The sequence below is a fragment of the Cladophialophora yegresii genome, assembly GCF_000585515.1.
Source record: "Cladophialophora yegresii CBS 114405 chromosome Unknown aczIN-supercont1.4, whole genome shotgun sequence".
Lineage (NCBI taxonomy): Eukaryota > Fungi > Ascomycota > Eurotiomycetes > Chaetothyriales > Herpotrichiellaceae > Cladophialophora > Cladophialophora yegresii.
Genome location: NW_006913048.1, coordinates 2110776 through 2132631, shown reverse-complemented (window position 1 = coordinate 2132631; position 21856 = coordinate 2110776). Strand labels below are relative to the sequence as shown.

General features: G+C 53.4%; 9 protein-coding genes across 9 annotated transcripts; 7 read left to right on the top strand and 2 right to left on the bottom strand.

Annotated features, from left to right (window-relative positions):
• Nucleotides 1-2625: 2625 nt before the first annotated feature.
• On the top strand, nucleotides 2626-4184 carry A1O7_06104 (uncharacterized protein; the record flags this gene model as incomplete). The annotated part of the gene is made up of 3 exons (XM_007760109.1): nucleotides 2626-2802; nucleotides 2855-2920; nucleotides 2973-4184. 3 exons carry the CDS (start codon nucleotides 2626-2628, stop codon nucleotides 4182-4184), a joined length of 1455 nt encoding a protein of 484 aa, XP_007758299.1.
• A 1855-nt stretch (nucleotides 4185-6039) lies between these two features.
• On the top strand, nucleotides 6040-6636 carry A1O7_06103 (uncharacterized protein; the record flags this gene model as incomplete). Its single annotated transcript, XM_007760108.1, has 4 exons — nucleotides 6040-6141; nucleotides 6210-6294; nucleotides 6382-6457; nucleotides 6579-6636. 4 exons carry the CDS (start codon nucleotides 6040-6042, stop codon nucleotides 6634-6636), a joined length of 321 nt encoding a protein of 106 aa, XP_007758298.1.
• Nucleotides 6637-7102: 466 nt separating this feature from the next.
• A1O7_06102 (uncharacterized protein) lies at nucleotides 7103-8023 on the bottom strand (the record flags this gene model as incomplete). Its single annotated transcript, XM_007760107.1, has 1 exon — nucleotides 7103-8023. The coding sequence occupies one exon, from the start codon at nucleotides 8021-8023 to the stop codon at nucleotides 7103-7105; it is 921 nt and encodes a 306-aa protein (XP_007758297.1).
• A 581-nt stretch (nucleotides 8024-8604) lies between these two features.
• A1O7_06101 (uncharacterized protein) lies at nucleotides 8605-9864 on the top strand (the record flags this gene model as incomplete). The annotated part of the gene is made up of 1 exon (XM_007760106.1): nucleotides 8605-9864. The coding sequence occupies one exon, from the start codon at nucleotides 8605-8607 to the stop codon at nucleotides 9862-9864; it is 1260 nt and encodes a 419-aa protein (XP_007758296.1).
• A 1374-nt stretch (nucleotides 9865-11238) lies between these two features.
• Nucleotides 11239-12711, top strand: A1O7_06100 (uncharacterized protein; the record flags this gene model as incomplete). Its single annotated transcript, XM_007760105.1, has 1 exon — nucleotides 11239-12711. The coding sequence occupies one exon, from the start codon at nucleotides 11239-11241 to the stop codon at nucleotides 12709-12711; it is 1473 nt and encodes a 490-aa protein (XP_007758295.1).
• A 977-nt stretch (nucleotides 12712-13688) lies between these two features.
• A1O7_06099 (uncharacterized protein) lies at nucleotides 13689-14912 on the top strand (the record flags this gene model as incomplete). Its single annotated transcript, XM_007760104.1, has 4 exons — nucleotides 13689-13855; nucleotides 14053-14165; nucleotides 14232-14722; nucleotides 14775-14912. 4 exons carry the CDS (start codon nucleotides 13689-13691, stop codon nucleotides 14910-14912), a joined length of 909 nt encoding a protein of 302 aa, XP_007758294.1.
• A 1357-nt stretch (nucleotides 14913-16269) lies between these two features.
• A1O7_06098 (uncharacterized protein) lies at nucleotides 16270-17043 on the top strand (the record flags this gene model as incomplete). The annotated part of the gene is made up of 1 exon (XM_007760103.1): nucleotides 16270-17043. One exon carries the CDS (start codon nucleotides 16270-16272, stop codon nucleotides 17041-17043), a length of 774 nt encoding a protein of 257 aa, XP_007758293.1.
• Nucleotides 17044-17623: 580 nt separating this feature from the next.
• On the bottom strand, nucleotides 17624-18925 carry A1O7_06097 (DNA glycosylase; the record flags this gene model as incomplete). The annotated part of the gene is made up of 1 exon (XM_007760102.1): nucleotides 17624-18925. The coding sequence occupies one exon, from the start codon at nucleotides 18923-18925 to the stop codon at nucleotides 17624-17626; it is 1302 nt and encodes a 433-aa protein (XP_007758292.1).
• Nucleotides 18926-19877: 952 nt separating this feature from the next.
• Nucleotides 19878-21764, top strand: A1O7_06096 (uncharacterized protein; the record flags this gene model as incomplete). Its single annotated transcript, XM_007760101.1, has 1 exon — nucleotides 19878-21764. One exon carries the CDS (start codon nucleotides 19878-19880, stop codon nucleotides 21762-21764), a length of 1887 nt encoding a protein of 628 aa, XP_007758291.1.
• Nucleotides 21765-21856: the final 92 nt, after the last annotated feature.

The following is a 21856-nucleotide window of genomic DNA, read 5'->3' as shown; positions in this document are numbered from 1 at the left end:
GCACTCCTTGAGGCGTGGACACTGGCGCGACCATCTGGCATCCATCGACATGTTGTCTTGAAATGTCAATGTCAGCAAGCGGAGTAGTATCCTAGACTAGTCCCAGCTCGATTCCGCATTAAGGTAGGAGAGCTATCCTATAATGGGTCCAGTGGTTGCGTGAAAACAGTACCGCGAAGCGATAATGTCAAATCTTTCTTGCGTTTCTAGCACTGACGTCTCAAAAGGGGATGTCGCTCAGGGTCTTCCCTGTATATGTCAATTGCGTCGGTAAACCAGGATTTGAACTCTGCGGAGTAACGGGCTAAGCTTTGCTGAAGCAGCAGCAGGCCGATGGATAGGGCTACCAAAAGTACGAGGAGAGATCTACACTGTGGTTCCTCTGGACATGGCTTGTCGACGTGGCAAGAGGTTGATTCAGGAAGAGCATGTGAAAAGCCGAATGCAGCTGGTGGAACCCAAAGTCTTCTGCGGGTGCGAACCATGGAGATCCGTACTCCGTACAGCTTGGCTACCGGTGATGCCGACGCAACCCAGTGACTGCCAAAGTGGGACACGAATCACTCAGAATTACTTACAAATCAGTTGTACCAGGGCATTGGTCGGGATCCACTTCGTGTCGACGCCTTCGGCTCTGGGGTAGTCGTGGGAAGTTGTGCGAGTGGAGAGTAGTCTAACGGCTCTGGGATTTTTGGGGCGATGGAGGTCACTCGGCTCTTGTTGGACTTACTTATCTTGATTTGTGTCAAACTTCAGACCACCGAAACAGCTCCGGGATCAGCCTTGCCATTGGTCGGATGAGGCTGCATGGCACTCCAGGACAAACACCGTTCAAGGGCCTTGTGATCTGACGGAGCAGACACAGCGCTGTGGAGGTGACCACGCTTTAAGTTGACAGTACCTTCCAACATACTGCAGTCTGAGCCGATTTTTATAGCAAGGTAAAGCGGTAGCGGGCCGCAAGGGTCCCGCTTCCTGCATGACATCGCGCCAGCAATCAGCAAGTCCTCTCCAGGATCCAAAGCCGAGGTTCTCTCGATAGTGAAAGCTGTAGGGGCACCGATAGTAGTGGTAGGTGCTTCATAGGTAGTGGCAGAGCTCCCATAATATAGTTGATCTTGGAGTCAACTGCAGAGCCTTCGCCGTGGCGGCGGAACCAAGAGAATTTCATGGGAGGCCGAAGTGAAGTTCCTCGCCGGCGTATCGGAGATTATGGAATGCAGCAGGCGGTTCCATGACGATCATGTTTGTTGCCGCCTGTCATATGAGTCGTTCGTCGTACAAAGAACCCGTCGGTAGCCAATCACTGTAGACGACCGGTCGGCAAATCACCGCCGGTCAGATCAGGGCCCGCCCCGAACTGAATGCTCGCAGCATTGGAGAGTATATGAGAGTAGGTCTGGTTGCAACCGCAAGCGGCTCTTGCAAAGTATGTGGAATGTGACTGGTGGCCCGAGCATCCGCCAGGAATTGCGGAGTGCATCCCCCTGCCCCTCTAGATGAACCCTATGCAGAAATTGGGTTTTAGACACTTGTTCTGTCTCCCCAAAAGGCTTCGTGGGAGCTGCTTGTCGGTCTTGATCCTTCTACAGTCACTCCTGTGCGTGACATGGGGGTACTGGAAGGACATACCTATCCAATGAGACGCATCGAGGACACGGCCACGGAGACCCATTGAGAATTCATAGCATGACTAGCTGAGAGGCCCAGGACCCGGCAGCAAGACTTATCAGCTCTCATTCCCCCGGAAGCTGGTAGCCTGGAAGACGAAGCCTTCAGAGTGATCGTTTCTGCTCCATTTGCTTTCGTCGAACTGAAAACAAAAGGAGTCGTCTTCAGAAAGCCCCATGTTGGTCATGTTTCCGGATGCGGCAACTCCAGCTGCAAGCGACCAGCAATCGCAACCACATCAACAAGACCGAGACTCTTGCTACACCTTGATATGTTCTCTTGTCGGACTCTTCTTTCTCTTCGTGTTCTTCTCTTTTCAACAAAGGTTCTCGACTGGCTTGTAATCTGAGTCTCAGTGTTGAGATTGCAGCTCACCATCACCTTGCGGGTAGTTGAGACAAAGGTGCCTACAGCTAGCGTCATCCAAGTTGGTTCAGCAACGCCATCCATCTGCTCACCGCATGTACCAGACTCCAACTTTGCTGCAGCATACCGACACAAATCCTTTCAAGAACGCAAACCTCGCCAAAGTCCTTCTGTTCCATCGGACGGGTTACTGCAACAATCAATAAAGACGGCTACAACATAGTCTCGCCAAGAACAACGGAGTCCTTTTGTCAATTGTCTTTGCCATCAGAGACAACGCTGCTGAGATAAAGCACGCCCACTGTTGTGCACCTGCGCATTGCGTCCGGACAGCGACAGGTAGTGGATTGGGCAGATCTGAGACGGGCGTCGCGCGGTTCTGGTAGCTGGATACAAATCCAGAAGACCATTTCAGACGTTAGAGTGACTCCCCTATCGCAGTCAGAAGGCATTCAGGTTTTCGGAGCATCAGGCTGTCATTTACTCACCTCGCTCTTCTGGACTCACAAAGTCCGGCGGCAACTCTTCTCACCAGGCACATCAGCCATCACACCATCCTTTATCCCTTCAACGAGCTTGCGACCATCAATGGCCCAGGAATCCACGACTGCCCGGCCACCATCACCACCTCGTTCCCCAGACGGACACTACGGTCAGGCCGCCGACGACCAAGTGCCAGCACCTCCCACAATCAAGCCACAGCCTTACACACCGCCAATGCCTGCATCATCGTTCATGTCAGACATGACGTCTCAACCAGCATACGTATGTGCTCCGAGTTGCGCCCGAGTTGAATGGTAGCTTACTCTTTTTGCAGGACCCATACGGTGACCCATCCTTATATCACACAGCACCAGCACCTATCTACTACGCGCCACAACAAGTAAGTCAAGAAACGCGCAAGCTCCGGGAAAGGAACACACTGACCGTGACAGACACTGGTCACATCGGTTCCATCGCATACTCCTCCTCAGAACATAGGAGTCCTCACCCGCAGCGGTCGAGCGATCGGTACACCATCAAGTCCAGCTACCACTGAATCGTCACGGGCGTCACAATCTCCGAAGTCTCGACGGAATTTGAGAAAGAAGGCCAGCAACAAAAAAGGAGGACCCGTGATCGAACAGCCACTGAGTCTGCTGACGAAGGATTATAAGACGCCGATGCGGGACATGGGATTGTGGGTCCATCGGTCGGTGGAAGAACGGTTAGCAGAGGTTGAGAAGAAGAAAGGCTACGTCTCCAGACCAATGAACTCCTTCATGCTGTACCGTTCTGCATACGCCGAGCGGGTAAAGCAATTTTGCAAGGAGAACAACCACCAAGTCGTGTCGCAGGTGACCGGCGCAAGCTGGCCTCTTGAACCGAAGGAGATCAGGGAGCTGTACGAGCAATATGCGATCGCGGAAAGAGACAACCATGCCATTGCTCATCCAAATTACAAGTTTGCTCCCAACAAGGCAGGGAAGAGGACAAGGAACGACGACGACAGTGACAGTGATCCAGAATGGGAAGGATCGGTCAAAGGCTCCAAGCGGAGTCGCAGTGCTCGCCGATTCGAGAGCAGGAGCGCTTCATCGACGCCCTTCGACGACAGACCAGCAGTCTATCACCGGACGATGCCGGCCCAGCACCATCTGTCAGGTTATGAGATGAGCAACCCATATGGGCAACCTCAAATCATGTTCAGCTCCAACGGCATGGTGGGTGACTATTTTCAGACCGCGGCTACCGTTGGACCATATGAACAAGTGGCCGATCTTGCATATCGAAGGATTGAAGAGCCCTTTCCGGGGTATCCGACGAGCATGGGGTTGGTGGGACTGCCACATACGGAGCACCGCGATCTTTTGACAACATACGCTGCGCCTCAGCCGATGGCAATTTCGGTCCAGAATGACATGCTTGATCCTCGACTTGGACAGGTCGATGCAAATTATCAGGTCGTGTATTATGAAGAAGGCGCCGAACCTGGGCAGGAGATCCCAAGGACAATTGCATATGATTCGGGCCTGAAACTGGACATGGGTTATGAACCTGAATCTTATCATCTAGGCCTGGCGACACTGACGGGAGAACATGGTGCATGGGCAGACTCGGGCCAAGCTGGCTCAGACTTTGAGGCCGAGTTCCAGAGGATGACTTGAGGACTGTAGCGGGGCGTGACGATATGGGATTGTATTCAGAAATCTGTGGAAAATTGCATGCATCGCAGAGCATAGCGGCGAAGTTGAGGAGCCATAGATTTTTGGTATCTCGTTTGTATCTATAGGCAAATCAGTACGATAATGGTTACCTTGTCCTATCTTGGAAATTCTGTGCCGTCGCAGAAACCCCGCCGGAACGGGATCGAGTCGTCGGCAGGGTTGCGAGCTTGCGCGTCGCACATTGTGTGTGTGACCTCATCCGAACAAAGACAGGCGAGATAGAACAGGGTCTGCATTTGTTTCCCTCTTCTGTACCTCTACACAGTGTGACACCCTTGAGTTGAAGGGCTGCTGTAGAAGTGATATCGGCCGCATTAAAGAAATGGTGCCGGTCACAAAAGGTCGAGGTCGAGAGAAAAGAGCAAGGGACGCGCACGCGCGATAAGCGAGAAGCGACCTGCACTTCACAGTAGCGCCATTGGGCGGAGCATATCAAGTTCTAGCACAACATTGAGGAGGGAAATCTGTTTCATTTTCACTTCACATTCCAATCACTTACATTTCACTTACCGAGGGCCAACTCAAGCTGGTCGATAGCAACGTTGACGCGGTCCTCCGCCAATGCAACCTGGGCTTGTACTGTCTTGAGTCGGTTTCCAGCTACAACTGCCTGTGCTCTAGCAATTTTCAGTCGATCTCTCAAATCCTTGAGTTCTTCGCGGTTGCAACTTTATTCAGACATCGCGCGTCATCAAGGCAGTCAACAACCTCGTCTTCATCTCTTGCAGGTTCGACCTCAAGCAGCTCCTCCTCTGCATACTTGGCGTCAACCAGCGCGAACAGACCTTTGGCGACGGCGAGGACGTCGTCAGTGAGTGCCAGCACTACCTCAGGATCACTGCTGTGACTGTGCGATTGCGGAGCTGGCTGCTGAGAAGAGGCGGTGGATCTTCCCACAGATCCTTCCGGTGTTGGCAGAGAGATGGCTGAGTCAGTATCAAAGTCAACGCCAGGCCAACCACCCTTCTCGCCGATAGCCGCCAGTGAGATTTTAAGTGGCATTATGACCCCGGCCAGATAAGAATCCACGAGTGTTTGTTGGGTAGGCTTACTTCCTCTTAGCACGATCGATGTCCACCAAAACGGCCGTTTTTCGTGAACGGCTAGCCGCAGGCCCGATTATCGTAGGCATTGGGGTATAAGTACTTGGGGTCTCACGACTCGTAGTATCTTAAGCGTATTGTTCGGACGGCTTTGTTCCACCATTTTGTTTTGTCTTGCTACTGTTACCTTTGATGTCGAGTCTTTATTTGTAGAACTAGTGCAGATAATGCGTGGTGAAAGTCCCCTTTCTCTGTTAGGACCAATGTTGTATCCTCACAAAGACTTACCACTTCTGCTCATTATGTTCCTTTACTGGACTCCAAAAGTAACACGACGTCTCGGTCGAGCCAATCACTGGTAACGCAGATCACTTTTCTGTTGTCGCTTGGAGCGGAATCTATGACGCCTACTTCGGTACCTCAAGCCATTCTATCTGTGTCTCCAGAACCCGACATGCGTCGTACTTCCAATTGCAAGACGGGTCCTTAGTCCACCCATGGCATGACACTACTATTACGCATCATGCATCTTGACGGAATGCAAGAACCGAACTCAGCTACATGCCCCGGGAGATTTGCTCCGCGAATGTGCCGTCGATTGCATCATGATTGCAAACGTCCCTACTTAGGTATTGACAACAGTGCAAACATTACGAGAGACACTTCCAACAACTTGACCAAAACCATCTCTAAATATCCACGAGAACTGCAACACTCACATTTCAACTGAATACCTGGAAATACCTGCAACAATGGACGGAGACCACACAGGCAAGAACTTAGATGCTGGCGCCAACGCTGCCACCAAGGCACAAGATCTTACTGAGGGCATCCACGAGGGCACCGCACAAAAAGTACGCACTGCTCTGTTTTTGGCGGTCTCCTATCTCATGCAAGACTTACACTGATCTGCTCCGTACAGGCGGGCGCTGGAGATAAGACGACAGGCCAGGGTACCTCGATGTTCTCCAAGGATGGGGCTATTGGGTCCCAATTCACGGGAGCAGGTCAGTTAATCTGGGTTCTCCGGTCGTGCAGCAATAGTCAATAAGCAAGCCAGAAGGCGATTTCTGACAAACGCATCACACGTACAGGCGCAATCGGAGGTGCCGGAAACAAAGTCGGAGGCCCAATTGCCGAAGATGGCATGATCGGAAAGCACTTCACCCCGTAAGTTAAATCATGTTTTTCATATGCGACCATGTCCTTGGACGCTGCATAGATATGAGAGCTGAACAGCCCCTCGACGCCATTGGAGTCTGCGACGAATGGCGTGCTGATCTGTATGCAGGTCCGGTGCCATCGGCGGTTCGATCCAGAAGATGGCGGAGAAGAACGAGCAGCATTGAGCTGTGAAGTGAGGCGAGGCGTTGATAGCTGAAGAGAGAAGCGGCCATCTCATCGAGTTGGTATAGAACCTGCAGTTCGAGGTCAGTAGGGTGTATGTTGGTGGACATCTGATACCATCATATCCTACTGCCTTTGAAGCGTCTGTATTCTACTGTAGATCTACGTCAAGGGGTGTTGCAGACCTGGTGAAGACATTGGTACGCTCCTGTTGACTGATCTCTCTGTGTCGTGGTGTCGTCTTCTAGGATGTAAATATACGGAAACAACCCCTGCTGCACATCTCTTGTCCTTGTTTGCATCTCTAGAAGTCCCCAGTTCGTTATCTACTTGCTTGATGAAAAATGCGCATACAGATCTTCTCGCCTCGTGGACGGGTGCGTAAAGATCCTAGAAATGATATGCTTATATCTTGTTTCGTTGTCGAGTCTAGGGAAAGCCTCCCTGGTGCTGCCTTTTGCGCCCAGTTCATTGCAGGAGCCTTGCTTGAAAAGGCACCGTCGTCCGAACGAGGACGTAGAGCCAATGGTATATTTGTGGCCGGTGCACGTTGTCACATGGTGTACTCCCTGATTCTGACGCTGCTAGCGGCTCCTTTCTATCAAGTCGCCAGTACTTTTTAGGATCGGCCTTCCGGCCGAATTGCTGACCGGTATTGCCATTCGACAAGAAGTCTGAAGGGCGCTTGGGCTTATGTTCTAGGAACCAGAACCGTTCTGTAGAGTATGAAATGATTATCCAGCGACCATCCATGGCTGTGACAGCAGCAAGGTGCATGGCCAGAACCTCCATAGGGTGCATCGGACTTGCCACCTCCACTTCTCCGTGGTCAACGGAGGCTGGCAGGAAATCGACATCATCCCCGCAAGCAATAGCATCGCTTGTGCTTTTGTCGACGACGAAATCGTAGAGTGTTGTTCCTTCATTTGTCAAGGATAGGACGTCCCGCCGTGAGAGAAGGTCGACATTGCTCCACCTCATCCAGCTAGCATTGAGATCGAATTGATTCACTTGAGTTTTCTCTCCTATCCCGGCTCCAGGAAGTGCGGCTTGTCCGAAATACTCCTTCTCTCTCTGCTGGCCAAGTTTCACAGCCTGCCGGGAAAAGTCCACATTGTGTACGTCAACTGGTCGGCGGACATAGTCTCTCAGACGTAGCGACAAATCCGAGGTTCCACAACCAATGTGCAAAATGGAAGGTCCGGTCTCATCAAAACGGCTATTTTCAGCATTGAGGGCATTCCCGATCTCTTTTTCCAGGATGCTGGCGGTGACGTCAATTGGTGTCAGCCACTCGAAAGGCGTTTGAGAAGCGGTGAAGCGATGTTCCCAGTATACTTCTGAGTCGAAGGAGAGCGATTTCTTGGATGATGGACGGGACAATGCCATTCCCAGGAGCTCAACCTGGCCTTGAAGTCGACCCAGTCACATCGTTCTCACCTAGTAGGCAGTCAATGGGTGATTGTTTATGATCCTGGAACAAAGTTGAATGCTTTCATCCCATTACCAATCCATTGTGTTCGCCCGTTCTCTGCCATACAGCAAACATAATTCTACAGTGGACGGTCGTGAAGAAGCTCGTAATTATTCGTCAAAAGTGTGCGCAAGCTGAGGTTGGGTGATGTTTCGGGCCTTGGAAATGATCTCAGACCAAGCAAACCCAAGCACAAGGCCCCATTCTATTGGTTCACTCTGTCGGCCTTATGGGACTTTCCAGCTTAACCACTCGACCTCCACCACGTCGTCACTGTCGATCGAGGGGGTGCGATTCGTTTGAAACGGTACCGTGCTCTGACACAGCCTGCCTTGCCCTTCCCTTACAGTTGTGAGAGGAATTCAACCACCCTGCCTGTCGCAAACCCCACCCCTCTGCTGTTTGCGTTTGGCGCAGACGGGTACCATGGACCGGCGGAGAAGACGACCAGCCCACCACATAAAGACCAACCCTGCACCCTGAAATCTGCTCGACCATGCCTCCTCCTCCGTATACGGCGGAACCAGGCAATTGGTTTCTACGCGGTGTTCAGTCAGCCGTGTTCTACTATGTTTCCTGTACACCTTGGGTTGAGTTCAAACACAAGCGCAAAAGAAGGAAGGAGGCCAAAGAGCAGGCGCAAGAAAGAGCGGATGTTGTGGTCACTCAACCAGGCCGCGTGAGACAGCCGGCTCCATTCCAGACGAATGAAGCATGGGCAGAAGAGTTGATGCTGGGCCCTGGTCCACCGAAAGGGTGGAAGAAGGATTCTCTCCTGGCGAAACTGCAGAACAAGGTACACAAAGAGCCGATCGAGTCCTCCACACCTGACCCTGAGATGCATGCTTTACAACCGCAGCCCACAGAATCCTCCGCAACGCCGTTCACGGAGTCGGCCACGGAATTGTCGAGCGCCAGTGGGGCTGAAGAAGACACAGCCAAAAGAGCGAAATCTGCTCTAAGCCCAACAAGATCACTTAGGGAGAGGAGACTATCGAATGCCGTGGACAACATCAAAGAATCTCTGCGTATATCACTACATCCACCCAAGTGGAATTGGAAGAGATATGATCGGGAAGATGAGATACTTGCCGGCTTTACTGAGAGAGTCACTAGAATTTGGAACCGCGCCACGCTCGGGATACATCGGGACGATGCGGGAGACGAAGACGAACAAGATGAGCCTCCGACACACAAGCGGAAGCGGGCCCTCACGAATGAGAGTGAGCGTTACGACTATTACCGGGCAAGACACCCTGAAGTGAACGATATGCACCCCCCAATTGTGTCACAACTACCAGCTGGTAGGGAAGAAGTAGCCTGGATGCTGCTTCCGCCTCCAAGTGCCGCAGTGATGGAAGCACGAACAAGACCTGCTGCAGAACCAGAGATGCGATGGCCGCTATGCGTCATAGGGAGACCGCTGAGAGATACGGAGCCCAAGCTATCGGTGGCCAAGACGCAGTCTACAGAACAAATTCACTCCCAAGCCGTCGACCTCTCTACTGACGCCGAAGATGAAGACGACTCTTTGGATAGCATAGACGACCCAAGCGAGGATGAAAGTGTCCAAGACGGCGACATACGAAGCGAGAATCAGAATTCTTCACGGATCAAACATCTATCAGATCCTATCATCAGGCCGCCTCCTATACATCCAGTATCACGGATTGCTGGAGATCTGTTAGTCCCCAAGAGAAGGGATTCATGGCAGATCCATTATGTTGTCCCGTCGTGCCAGCCGGTGGAGTGGTGACGTAGAAGAGGGAGCTCATTTATCTGATTGTTTTACGCCTTGAGACCGTGAGGAGTTCTGAAGGCCCCTCCAACAAGCTTGGTGTTCTTGATTCATCTATCTGAGCGTTCATTGGGAGTTTTCTCTTGCAAAGGTCGCGGCGACGCTAGAATGTGTTATGCGGTACGAGTATCACCCAGTCTTGGAGTAACATCTGGAGGTGCAAGACAAGAAGCAAATGCCCTTCTGCATGAGATATGGCGTGCATGCCGCCTTTCGGGGAAAAGCAAGCATGGCCCTGCCGCAAGGGTGATCTTCTATGCATGAAGTGAAGCTATGACAGAAAACTACTGGCTTCCTTCCTACGAAGTACCTGCCATCTAGAAATGCGTGAATCGAGATGAGGTGCACCATCAGCTGCACCCTTTGCCACGATGATTGGATGTCGAAGGGAGATCCTAAACTAGAAACAGTGCGGAGGTGGAGACTGAACGCCCATCTAAACGTGGCTTCAATCTCAACTAAGGTGACGTTGCAATTTCACGAAACAGTCAAGCAGGCTGATTTTCAACAGGCATGATTTTGTGAGGCACGGTGAAGAGATGCCAGTACGTCGGTCAGAGCAAGTGAGTGCCAAGTGAAGGAGTTGAACAGAGTAGCAAGCCTGCCTACCACAGTACACAGTAATTAGCTCTCACTGAAGACTTGCACCGGTTGGCTCAGAGGACACTTCGCATCCCTTGCTTTCGGGAACTGTGCCTTCGTTCCAGCCGTTGAGCATCCACCAGAGGGCGCTCTTCTCCACCCTCCATACTCCAAATTCTCGCCTCAAACGACGACCGTCACTACTGCATCACTCCAGCAATCGTACCTCGTACGAGTACTCGCGACTAAAGTCCACAGTTCCTCTGCACGCTGTTCCTTCTTTGAGGCTGTAGCCCACTCACAGTCCTGCGCCGCGGAGACCGGGCACTCTCGTGGGTCTTCTTCTAAATTTCGCTGCATCGGTTCCTCGACCCCGACAATCACTCCTGAGACATCTCCAGGATCACCTGCCCATTCTGCATCTGGCTGGGACTGCAACAACAGCAGCATTTCTAGTCTTCGACATCATCTACACCGTACCTCGCACCTACGACGCACCTTGATAGCCGCCGAGTTTTGCCCAGATCTCTGGTGAGATTGACAAGCTGCTTGGCCTGCGACTCGAAATCAGTCGGCATCTATCCCTTGCTTGGCCACGTACCCCTACGTACCCCTACGAGTCTCAGGCTTGTCCTACCTCCCCAGGCCTGCTGCATACATAAGTTTGCTCACTCGACATCCGGCTCTATCAACTTTGCCACCGGTCCTCGACACATCCTCGAGCATTCGACAGCGTACTGAAGATCCAAGATGTGGTGGAAGGTGGCCACTTCCTGGCTCGCTGTGCTTGCGGGTACAGCATTTGCTATCAGATTCTACAGTCCCGATCTCTTCAACAAATTGACCGGGCACATATTCGCACGCGCACAACCGTCACCGGTCGTCGCAGAGCCACCTGCCAAACGCCAGAAGGCGAAGCGGACGCTTGCAAATCGACTCGAGTCTAGCAACAGTGGCGTCTCCACCCCCACTCTAAGTGCCACTGAGGGCAAAGTCAACAAGAAGAGGAAGCTCATTTCTCCGCCGGTCGAGAACCAGGTTGTCGCTAGAACCAACGAAGGCCGACAAGTGACCTTGCTAAGAGATGAGGATGACGATATGAGCAATAAGGAGTTCGCTCAGCAGCTCGCCAGAGCACAAGCTGGAACCAAACTTGAGCCCGCCAATACTCAGGGCCAGACCAAGAAAGAGCGTCGTGCTGCTGGAACGCCGGTTCAGGGCAAGCCAAACGGCCCGGTAGCTTCAGGGCGGTCCACAGACACTTCCTCCGCCACTGGGCGTGATGGAGACGACGATGTCTCTCCTATCGGATCCCCTTCGACCGGGGCCGTGTCTACTGCGCCTACTTCTCGGGCGGGTGACGTGTCGGATATGCTGGAAGCGCCCGCCGCCAAACCTGGCGTTTTGAGATTGACCGATGTGAAGGACAGCGGTTCAAAGCCACCAGCCAAGTCATCTCAGTCCTTCCAACCTGCGTTGACTAAGAAGCAAAGACAAAGACAAGCGAAAGCGGCCGAGCAGAAGAGTATAAGGGAGGAATCTGATCGTTTGCATGAGCAGAAGAAACAAGCGCAACTACGAGCAGCGAGACTAGCTGAAGGAAGCTCCAACCAGACCAAGGCAGATGCCTTCACGTCAAAGCAGAATGCCTGGCAGTCGAGCAAGCCGGCGGCCGAGAAGCTGGCACAAACCTCTCGCGACGAGGAGGTAGGACCACTGCTCGACACGTTCGAGAAGCCTGTAGGACCAACTTTCACAGTGCATGGTGCCGTCACAGCAGAACCACTGTCGGATATCACAAATGCTGTTCCAGGTACAGCCAATGTCAATACGGTGAGGAAGGAGATCGGCGTTGACAAGACAAACGCACTCGCGCCCTCCGACCGTGAGAAGGTCCACAGACCTACCTTGGGAAGCCAATCTAGTTGGGCGGACGAAGTGAACGAGGAGGAACAGGACAACTGGGCGACTGAGCTTGCACAAGAGGAAAAGTGGGAATCCGTCACCACCAAGAAAGGGAAGAAGAAGGGCAAGAAAGAAAATGGCGACACAAGCAGTGAGGCCAGCTTTTCCATCACAAAGCCATTGACAAATGGCCGATCAGCTGTCAATGGTCACCAGGCGAGCGATGTGAAAACACCGCAAGCAGAGACCTCGAACCGGTTTCAATCCATCGAGGCAATCACAGACCCGGCTTTCACGGACGCCGAATGGGAGGCTTGATTTGAGCTGTGGTGAACACATACACAGCAATGCAATTTCTTGAGCGAGGTGTAGGAATATGTCACCAGCATGATGGTTCGAAACTCAGCGGCGGAAGGCGGGTATCGGTTCTAATATTCTCTTCGTTCATTCAATTGGTGGTGGCGCGCTGCTCGTCCATTGTCATCGGCATTGCAACGGCTAGTTACGGATATAGGGAGGAGCAGTCCAGCTCAAAACATTTCGGATCGTGCTAGCAGATTACACCTACGAAAATTGGAGGTCAATTTCGGGCATACTGAATATGCATCTTTCCCAGCAGCAAGGCGAAATGGAAATGAATGAGATAGATGAGTGCAACGCTGGACATGCTTCTTAACATAGATCTGCTGCATGTGGCATGTTGTGGCGGTTGAGGACACAATCCACGGCTAGTACTCCGTATATGTAACCATAAAGATGCCACGAAGAAATGGTGAAAGTGGTGAAAATGGTAGAAGTGGTGGAAGGGATTGTGGCCTTACACAGTAGTCAGAGCAAAATTCAGGGGTCGCTTAGCATCCTATTGGCTTGATCGAGTACACCTCCCCTCATTGCTTGTTTGGTTGGTACGGCCAGCGTGTTAAGAATACACCGTAAAGTGCGCATTTTGGGTGTTTCCGTTCTCGGTTGCCTTTGCGAGATATAATCTTACACACATTTCTACGGCCAGCTCACGTCACCACCTACAAACCCGGCGGTATTTCTCTCCTCGCAGACGTCTTGATCACCCTCCACTGCCATCAACACTTCACTGCGTGCTCATTTGCTCTCGGGAGGCTTCACATCTCAGCTCGACACACCCACGTCCCACTGCCCTCCCTACCCTTTCGTATATCGGCACGTGGGGAGCCACTCTTTGCAGTCCGTATTAATCTCTGATACTCTTTCCATTCCCCAACACCGAGCCATCCCCTCTACGCAGACGACCAGTTGCACGATCGAGGCAGCCCCCACAAATGGCGCAAATACGTGGTACAGCGGGCTACAACCTGGGCCTCAACAACCAGTTTGGATCTCAGAAGAATATGGATGCCACGAGTGATCCCAGTCCGCTTGACCAGATCCGGGAGCAGACTAGCAAGATTGAGGATTGGCTGAATACCATGGGGGAGCCACTGAAACCGTGAGCAGCGCCTTCTCCCTCGTGAAATAGAGACTGGGGACTTGGGGTTCTCCTGAGCACAACCGGCGCGGCGATGCCTCAGTGGTGGCAGTCTCTTAGCCAATATTACAGCTCCCGACGACTGGAGGCCTCACTCAGCTGAGAGAGATATACGGTGCGCTAACGAGGAGCCAACAAGCTGATTGTCGTATTCGCAGGTATCTCCCTGCTATCGGACGCTTCCTGATCGTCGTTACGTTCTTCGAAGATGCACTACGAATTATCACCCAGTGGGGCGACCAGCTCACGTACCTGAGGGACTTTCGACACAGTAAGTCGTCTTCCGAAGTCCATGGCGAATGCGAGACATGCCGGATGCTGATCCTTCTTACCTCAGTCCCCTGGGGCATCACACACCTCTTCCTCCTCTATAACGTGGTCGTCATGTCCGTCGCTTCCACACTCGTCATCGCGCGCCGCTATGGCGAATATGCCGTTGCTGGGCTCCTCTCAGTCGTGGTAGTCCAAGCGCTCGGGTACGGCCTCATCTTCGATCTCAACTTTTTCCTTCGCAATCTCTCAGTCATCGGCGGCCTTCTTATGGTCCTCGGCGACAGCTTTGTTAAGAAAAGGGTATTTGCAGGTCTACCTACCATCGACGAAAAGGACAAGAAGATGTACATCCAGCTGGGTGGCCGAGTGTTGCTTATTTTCTTGTTCGTTGGATTCGTCTTTGCCGGCGAATGGAGCATCTGGAGAGTCCTTGTCAGCCTGATCGGCTTCGTGGCTTGTGTCATGGTCGTGGTGGGATTCAAGGCCAAACTCAGTGCCATCATCTTGGTGTTGCTGCTCAGCGTCTTCAACATCCTGGTCAACAACTTCTGGACGGTGAGTACATTGCACGGTAGTGGAAGTTAAGACGCTAATGCACGTGGTCCAGCTTCACAAGAACCACCCCCATAAGGACTTCGCCAAGTATGATTTCTTCCAGATCCTTTCTATCATGGGCGGTCTCTTGTTGCTGGTTAACATGGGACCTGGCCAGCTCAGCGTGGATGAGAAAAAGAAAGTTTACTAGGCTCCTGTCAGCACACCGGGAAAAAGGTGCCCACTCGGCGAGCCCTCGATGATCCACATGTTGGAAATATGCCAGTTCGAAGGGAGCTTCTACGACACCAGCCGCTTGAGTCAGAAGGGATTGCCGGGTGCGCCGGCTGCTGAGCACGTCATCGACGGCGCGGGGAGACGATGGCCCATGAGCGCGCCGGCCATTCTGGAGCGACTCCTTCTGGCGCGGTGAGCTCGCTTGATGCCCGCAGGCGAAATGGTATAACGATGTGCATGAGACCATGCAGGATAACGAGCAAGCCGAGGATGACAAGGAGCGAAATTTGAGCGCCTGCAAGTTTCCGGGTCTACGGCAGGTTCCTTTGACCTCCGCGTCCCACAGGAACGTGGCGCGTCGTACCGGAAGGGCCCTCTGTTATTTGGACTTGCATAAGCGGAACATTCGTGGCATGAGCGTACTTTGGCAGCACGGTGATAGACGAAGCCACCATGCAAGCATCCAACCATGGTTCGTCGGGTTGACTGTGTCGATATTGTAGACAGAATAGATGCGCACTGGTCATTCTGTGTCACACCTTGCCGCCCACTGCTATTCACGAAGTTCAGGAATCTACAGTAGTGTAGCAACGCTCGGATGAGATGGACATAGGGGAGCCGTGGTCGAGTCCGAGCTGCTTCTCTCCAGTGGTGGTGCAGGCGCCCAGCAGGTATACAGCACCATTCGAGGATGACTCATTGAGAGTGAGTAGCCTCAGCGGATGATTATATCCCCCTTGTGGTCAGGCAACCTTTCTACTGTACTACGCCATGCTCGGACCGTCCGTGCTGCCTATTCAGGCGTCCTGCGTGACAGCACAAGACTGCAGTAGATCACAGGCGATTATGACTCAAGCTCTCTCACCCATATTCGAAAACTCTATTTGTACTCCTGCACGCGCTGTAGCCGAGGTAAGGGGAGAACTCGTCCCCGAGGTGGCCTTGCTTCACCAAGCTTCTCTTCTGATGGTCAGCCGTCTCGTCCGGCCATCCGAACCTTCAATGAACACCATCTCACGGAGCAGTGAATGAGCGGGTCCATCGAAATACCTCACTGGTAAGTCCCCTACAGGAGCTAGAGCTACCTCAATGGTCAACCATAGCTGCTTTAAGACTCCTACTCCCTCGCACAACGTGCGCATATTATATATTGCAGTCACGAGCACGAGCAATTCAGATTGAAACATTTCCAACCTCGCGGGGGATCATCGCCTTCACCCTCCCTTCCCTTCTTCGACTCCTACTGCTAGTCCTCCCCAGACCCAACACTTTAAAATACCTCCAGGGGACCAGGTGGCCGTCTTCGCTTCACCATCTGTACGTCAACCACCATGTCGCAACCGCAACCGCACCCCCTAACAGTGCATCACCTCCACATCTCGCAATCCGAACGCATAGTCTTCCTCTGCGAGGAGCTCTCAATCCCATACACCCTGAAAACGTACACCCGGGCCCCGATCTTCGCCCCACCCGACCTCGCGGCCTTGACACCCCAGCGCTCCGCCCCCGCGATCACCACGACCAACCCGGTCACAGGCGTCGAGTTCCACATGTCCGAGTCCGGCGCCATCGCGGAGTACATCAATGCCATCTACGGCGGGAACAAACTTTCCCTGCCTCCGACCCACGCAAACTACCCCGATTATATCTTCTGGTTCCACTACGCGACGGGCAGCCTGGGCCCGGCGTTCTTCCGGCGGATGATGTCCCTGGCGATGGACCCGGCGGGGTCGAGTGCGTACGCGCAGTCCGTCGTCGCGGGGATCCAGAAGCACCTGGCCGCCCTCGAGGCGCGGCTGGGGCTCACAGGCGCGTATCTTGCCGGTGAGGAGTTTACGCTTGCAGATATCATCGTCATGTGGTCGCTCACTACGGGGAGGATGTGGTATCGCGTCGATTTGGGAAGCTATCCGGGTGTGTTAGGTTACTTGGGCCGCGTGGCGGGGCGGCCAGGGTATCAGAGGGCGATCGCAAAAGCGGAGCCCGGGTTGGAGTGGCGTGGCGCTCTCACGGCCGAGGGACCGGAGTTGTTTGCGCCGTATAGGGACGTGTTGGTGAAGATCGGGGTTGATGTTGGGAGGGTCAAGGTTGGGGCTAAGGTGTAGGTAGGCGACGAAAGGGGACTGACTAACCACCTGGCCATGAGAGAGCAAGGCTGCTTCGGACACCACGAAGAGGCGCGGATTCGATGGAAGCATGCTGGGGAGGAAGGGTGTGTCATGTATATACGATCGTCCTCCGTTTTGGTGTGGCTGTGAAAATATCGTTCCGCTCTATTTCAGTGGGACTAGGGAGACGGACGCTTAACCGTCTGCTCGCTTCTATTCTACCGTCCATGGCAGAGCAAGTCTATTTTATATTCCCAAACAGGTGCAGATTCGATGGAAACGTGCTGGCGAGGAGGAGTGGCTTGAGTATATATGCATGGGCATATATTTATAGGCCTACCGTCCCTCAATCTGGTGTGGTTCTGAAAGCATCGCTTGACTCTACTTCATAGAATTTAGGAAGACGGACGCTTGAGCGTCTCCTCTCGCTTCAATTTCTGCTGTCCATGCACGCTCGATTCCTAGGCACTTTCAATTGCGTATCAAGGAGCAGGGTCCCAGCATGCGGTTGACATTGTCTTCATGATCATCGTCAACCGTCAAAATTAGCCTATTTGACCCGTCTTCAGGACCGTCGTCACTCGTCGAAAATCGACTTCAACAAATACTTGCTCGCCTCGTCGCGGCCCGGACTCTCCAGCATCCGATCCACCCTGTTGCCACTGCGATTTCCTAACCAGTTGCCCCTATCGTGAGGTACTTCGCCGTCCGAGTTCCTCCTCCGTCTCGCCCTCTTGTCTCCCACCGTCATACCCCTGGTCCACTGGCCGGACGTTTCAATCCTGATATCCTCGGGGCTTCTGCCACTCGCTTTCCACCGCACGTCATCTTGCGTCAGCACGTACCAGATACAGAGAGGGTCGTGGAGTGCAAGTGCTGCCCCCTCCCCTTCGTGGCCGATATGCAGCCGCTCCATCTTGTCGAGCATGGGTGTCATGAAGGCAGACATCCAGGCGGCGAGAGGGGATCCTTGGTCGAGGAACGGTTTCGCAAAGGCGGTAAACTCCCCGCGGGACAGCATGTGGTATTCCGTGATGTCGAGGCTCATGAGCGTGAGTTTGAGCTGCTTTGACAATCGCGGCGGATAGTGCGGCATTTCCACGCTTCTCTCCCCTTCTGTGGCGATGGGCATCGTACTCGCCGGAATGGGCGACGACAGCGCATACACCCTCGCAGCGGCGTAGGGGTCCGCATATACATTGAACTCGGCCACGGGGGTGACGTTGCCGATCCCGTCGACCGTGCCTCCCATGGTGACCACCTCTTTGCATCGCAAAAAGGTCTCCGGATCCTCGGCCGCGGCGAGGGCAAAGTTCGTGAGCGGCCCGATTGCAATGAGAGTGATGGTCCCGGCTTCGTTCTCCCGCAACAGGCGCAGAATCTCCTTGTGGGCGGGCTCGAGGGACGGCACGAATGCATTGCTCGGCTCCTCGAGGTCGACTTCCGGCTTGGCTTTCTTCGTCAGATCGTCGTCCGGCGGCGGCTGCTCGAACAGGCGCTTCCAACTCTCCTCGGGCGAGAAGTGCGGATGGCTCGTATGCGTGCCTGCCAGGCCGTCGACACCGTGGAAATAGTCGGCGCTTTCAATGCGGTCTTGCAGGGGCTCGTCCGCGCCAATGGCGACGAGGGGTTTGAACTTCGTGATGCCCTCAAAGCCGAGGGGCTTGCCTTGCGACTTGCGCCAGAGGAGTTCTTTCTCCAGGATGTGGAAGATCGCCACGACGTTGCGGAGGCAGGAGCGCACGTCCACGTTGCCGAACGTCAGCGAGATGAGGAGCACTTCTAAGTCCTCAGCCTTAGCGCTGAGGGCCAGGAGGATGGCGAGGACATCGTCGACCCCGGGGTCTGTGTCGATGATGATGCGGTTCTTCGGTGCCATGGTGGAGTTGACGCCTGTGGGCAGTCGAGCCGTCGAGGGATACGCGCTGGATCCGGAGTCCAAGCACTACCTGAAGCGGAAGATGATGGTCGTCAGGCCGACGTTGCACGAGCCTCGTTGTGTTGTGTTCCGGTCAGCTCAGATAATCTTTTGTAGGCGGATAACCCGATGCTTGGAACTGATCGTCCAAGAAGTTTTGGCTGGGATCAATAGTAGGCTGACCGCTCTGTGCTCCAGATTATTTCCTTCTTTTGAGCCCATATACCGTTGGAGGAATATGATCGAGAGAGAATGAGGAATAGTGACATTGTCGGAGAACTCCGATGTCTTGGCAGTCGTAACGCTTACAGAACTGAGGTGGTCTCACGTGCAGGCTAATCCCTTCTGGGCAGCCTTTGCAACGGCGAGAAGTTGCTCCGCCCGCTTGATATTCGGTATCTTCCTGTGCGAGGTACGAGATACGAGATTAAGAAAGCCTCGTCACCATCATGATTTGCTTCGCTTAGTCAGTTGTGGTGATCGGACCAAGCATTCTGGCTTCCTCGACGCGACCTGGAGCGAACATGCCTCACTTGGGGCAGCTTTCCGAGCTTGCAGACCTGCGCACGGGAAGGACGCGAGCTTGGCTGTCATCGACTTGGTCGGGTCGCAGTCGACCTGTGGCAGATCGGATGCCATGTTCTCCGCTCGAAGCTGGTAGGCTAGCACGGTAAAGCACTCGCTCATTATCGGCTCACGGGTCCAGTATCATGCAAGAGCGATCGATACAGTGGCTGCAGGAGGCCTAACTAGAAGTATGATGCACGAGGCGTACTATAAAACCAATTTGGCAATCACTACAGGGGCTGAAGCATGAACATTTTCGAACGACGTGCTTCTGAAATACCCATCGGTGCTCCGTCTCCAGCATCTATTCACTGTGGTATCTTATACCTCATACCACGCACTGACAATGACGGACTCAAACGCCAATCCCGTATTTGGGAGAAAACCCTACACTGGGCCACGTTATACGCATCTACATCCGCACCTCGGCTCCCTCACTGGTCGCCTCATCAAGTCACCTCATTTTCCCGGCTCTTCAGTTGTGCAGTTCTGTTCCATCCCATTTGCGCAAGTGCCTAGACGCTTTGCACCTTGCGTCGTCCAGGACAACATACCAGACCATTTTGATGGCAGGCCTCACAGGGACTTCACACAGTTCGGGGCTGCATGTCCTCAAGTTGGTGCCACCAAGCCCAGCTGGTTTACCGCTTATGGTGGACCGCTCGATGATGATCTCGGCGTGAGGTTCGACGAATATACATGTCTCAGCGTCAGCATCTCCGTGCCCGAAACATGTCTCTCTGTCAATTCAGATAGGAAAGGGCTGGAACGACGGCCCGTCATGGTCTACATACATGGTGGCGGCGCACAAGAGGGCATTGGCCACGCTGACGGCCTCCACTCCAACGCTGCGCTAGCAGCCTACTCCTCGGAGCTATCATTGCACGCCATCACGGTCAACATCGGGTACCGCCTCAATTGGCTCGGCAGCCTCGTTTGTCAAGACATTCTCGACGAGTATAATGCCGACCCATCAGTTTCACCACATGGTCCGTTCAACCTGACCATTCAAGACCAACGTGCAGCTTTCGCGTGGATTCACAAGTACATTGGTGGTTTCGGCGGTGATCCCGGCAACATCACTGCCTTTGGCGAGTCAGCCGGGAGTATTTTCCTGATATATCATATATGTGGTTCTCCTGAAAGGCTGTTCGACAGGGTGATCCTTCAGTCCGGAGTCATCTTTGGACAGTCCACATTTGACCAGAAGAATGCGGAATACCAGAGCCTACTGAAATACTTTGGGATCGAAGGCAGAAGTGCTAGCGAAAGACTGGAAAAGCTTCGTCAGGTGCCTGCGGAACTGCTCGCAAAGTATCCCGGTCAACACACCCTACCATTTGTTGACGACGTGCCCGGCATGAGCGCCAAGGAGCCACTCTTCCCCAGAGGAAGTCCTTCTTTCTCAGAACAAATCTCACTAATATCATCGTGCCCATGGCTTGAAGACATTATTATTGGCGATGATTTCTGGGAGGGGTACGTCTTCAAGGACTTCATCCGAGGAGCTTCACCAGTACTCCTTCTCGATACTGTCAAATCCATTTTCCCGGAACAGCTGGCCGACCGCCTGCTTGATGCGTACGACTTACCTCGTACAGTCGAGCTCGCCGGAAAGGTGGACGATAACCTCTTCTGGCGGAACCTCATGCACTTCGTCGGCGACCTGCTATTTTCGCAGCCCATTCACAATATGGCTAACGAGCTCACTCTCTACAATGCGACACCTGCGGGCTCTGTCAAGAAGCGGAAGATCTACCGCTATTCATTCGGCTTGACGAACCCGTTTCCTGGCTCGGACCACAGCTTCGTGACGGGCCACCATTTTGTGGAGATCTTGTTCCTGTTTCTAACCTTGCTGGACCGGTATGCGCGCCACCGGGATAGATGGCTCGAAAAGCAGGCCAAGGAAACGGCAAAGAGATGGATCGTGTTCGCCAATGGAAAAGAGCCGTGGGACGAGTATGTTGTCCGTCAGAAGGCGGGAATTGGCGACGCGAGGATGGCAGTCTGCGATGACATTCGAGGGTGGCATGTCAAGACAGTCTCGCAGGACAGAGAAGAGAGCAAAAGCGATCCCTGGGGTCCGAGACGCTACGATGGATGGGCAGCATTGGAAGACGCATTTTTGTCGCTGAAGGGGCCTGAGATGGACGTGAAGACATATGAACAAAACGTGCACATGGCACGCATGCGATTGTTTGGCAGTGTCGTCGGGCTCCCCTCGAACTGACGTGGAGTTCATCTTCAGTAAAGATACAGTAGTATTTGTTCATGTACGGAGTACATGGGTATGTATGACACGTCGGAAGCAACCGTCTACCA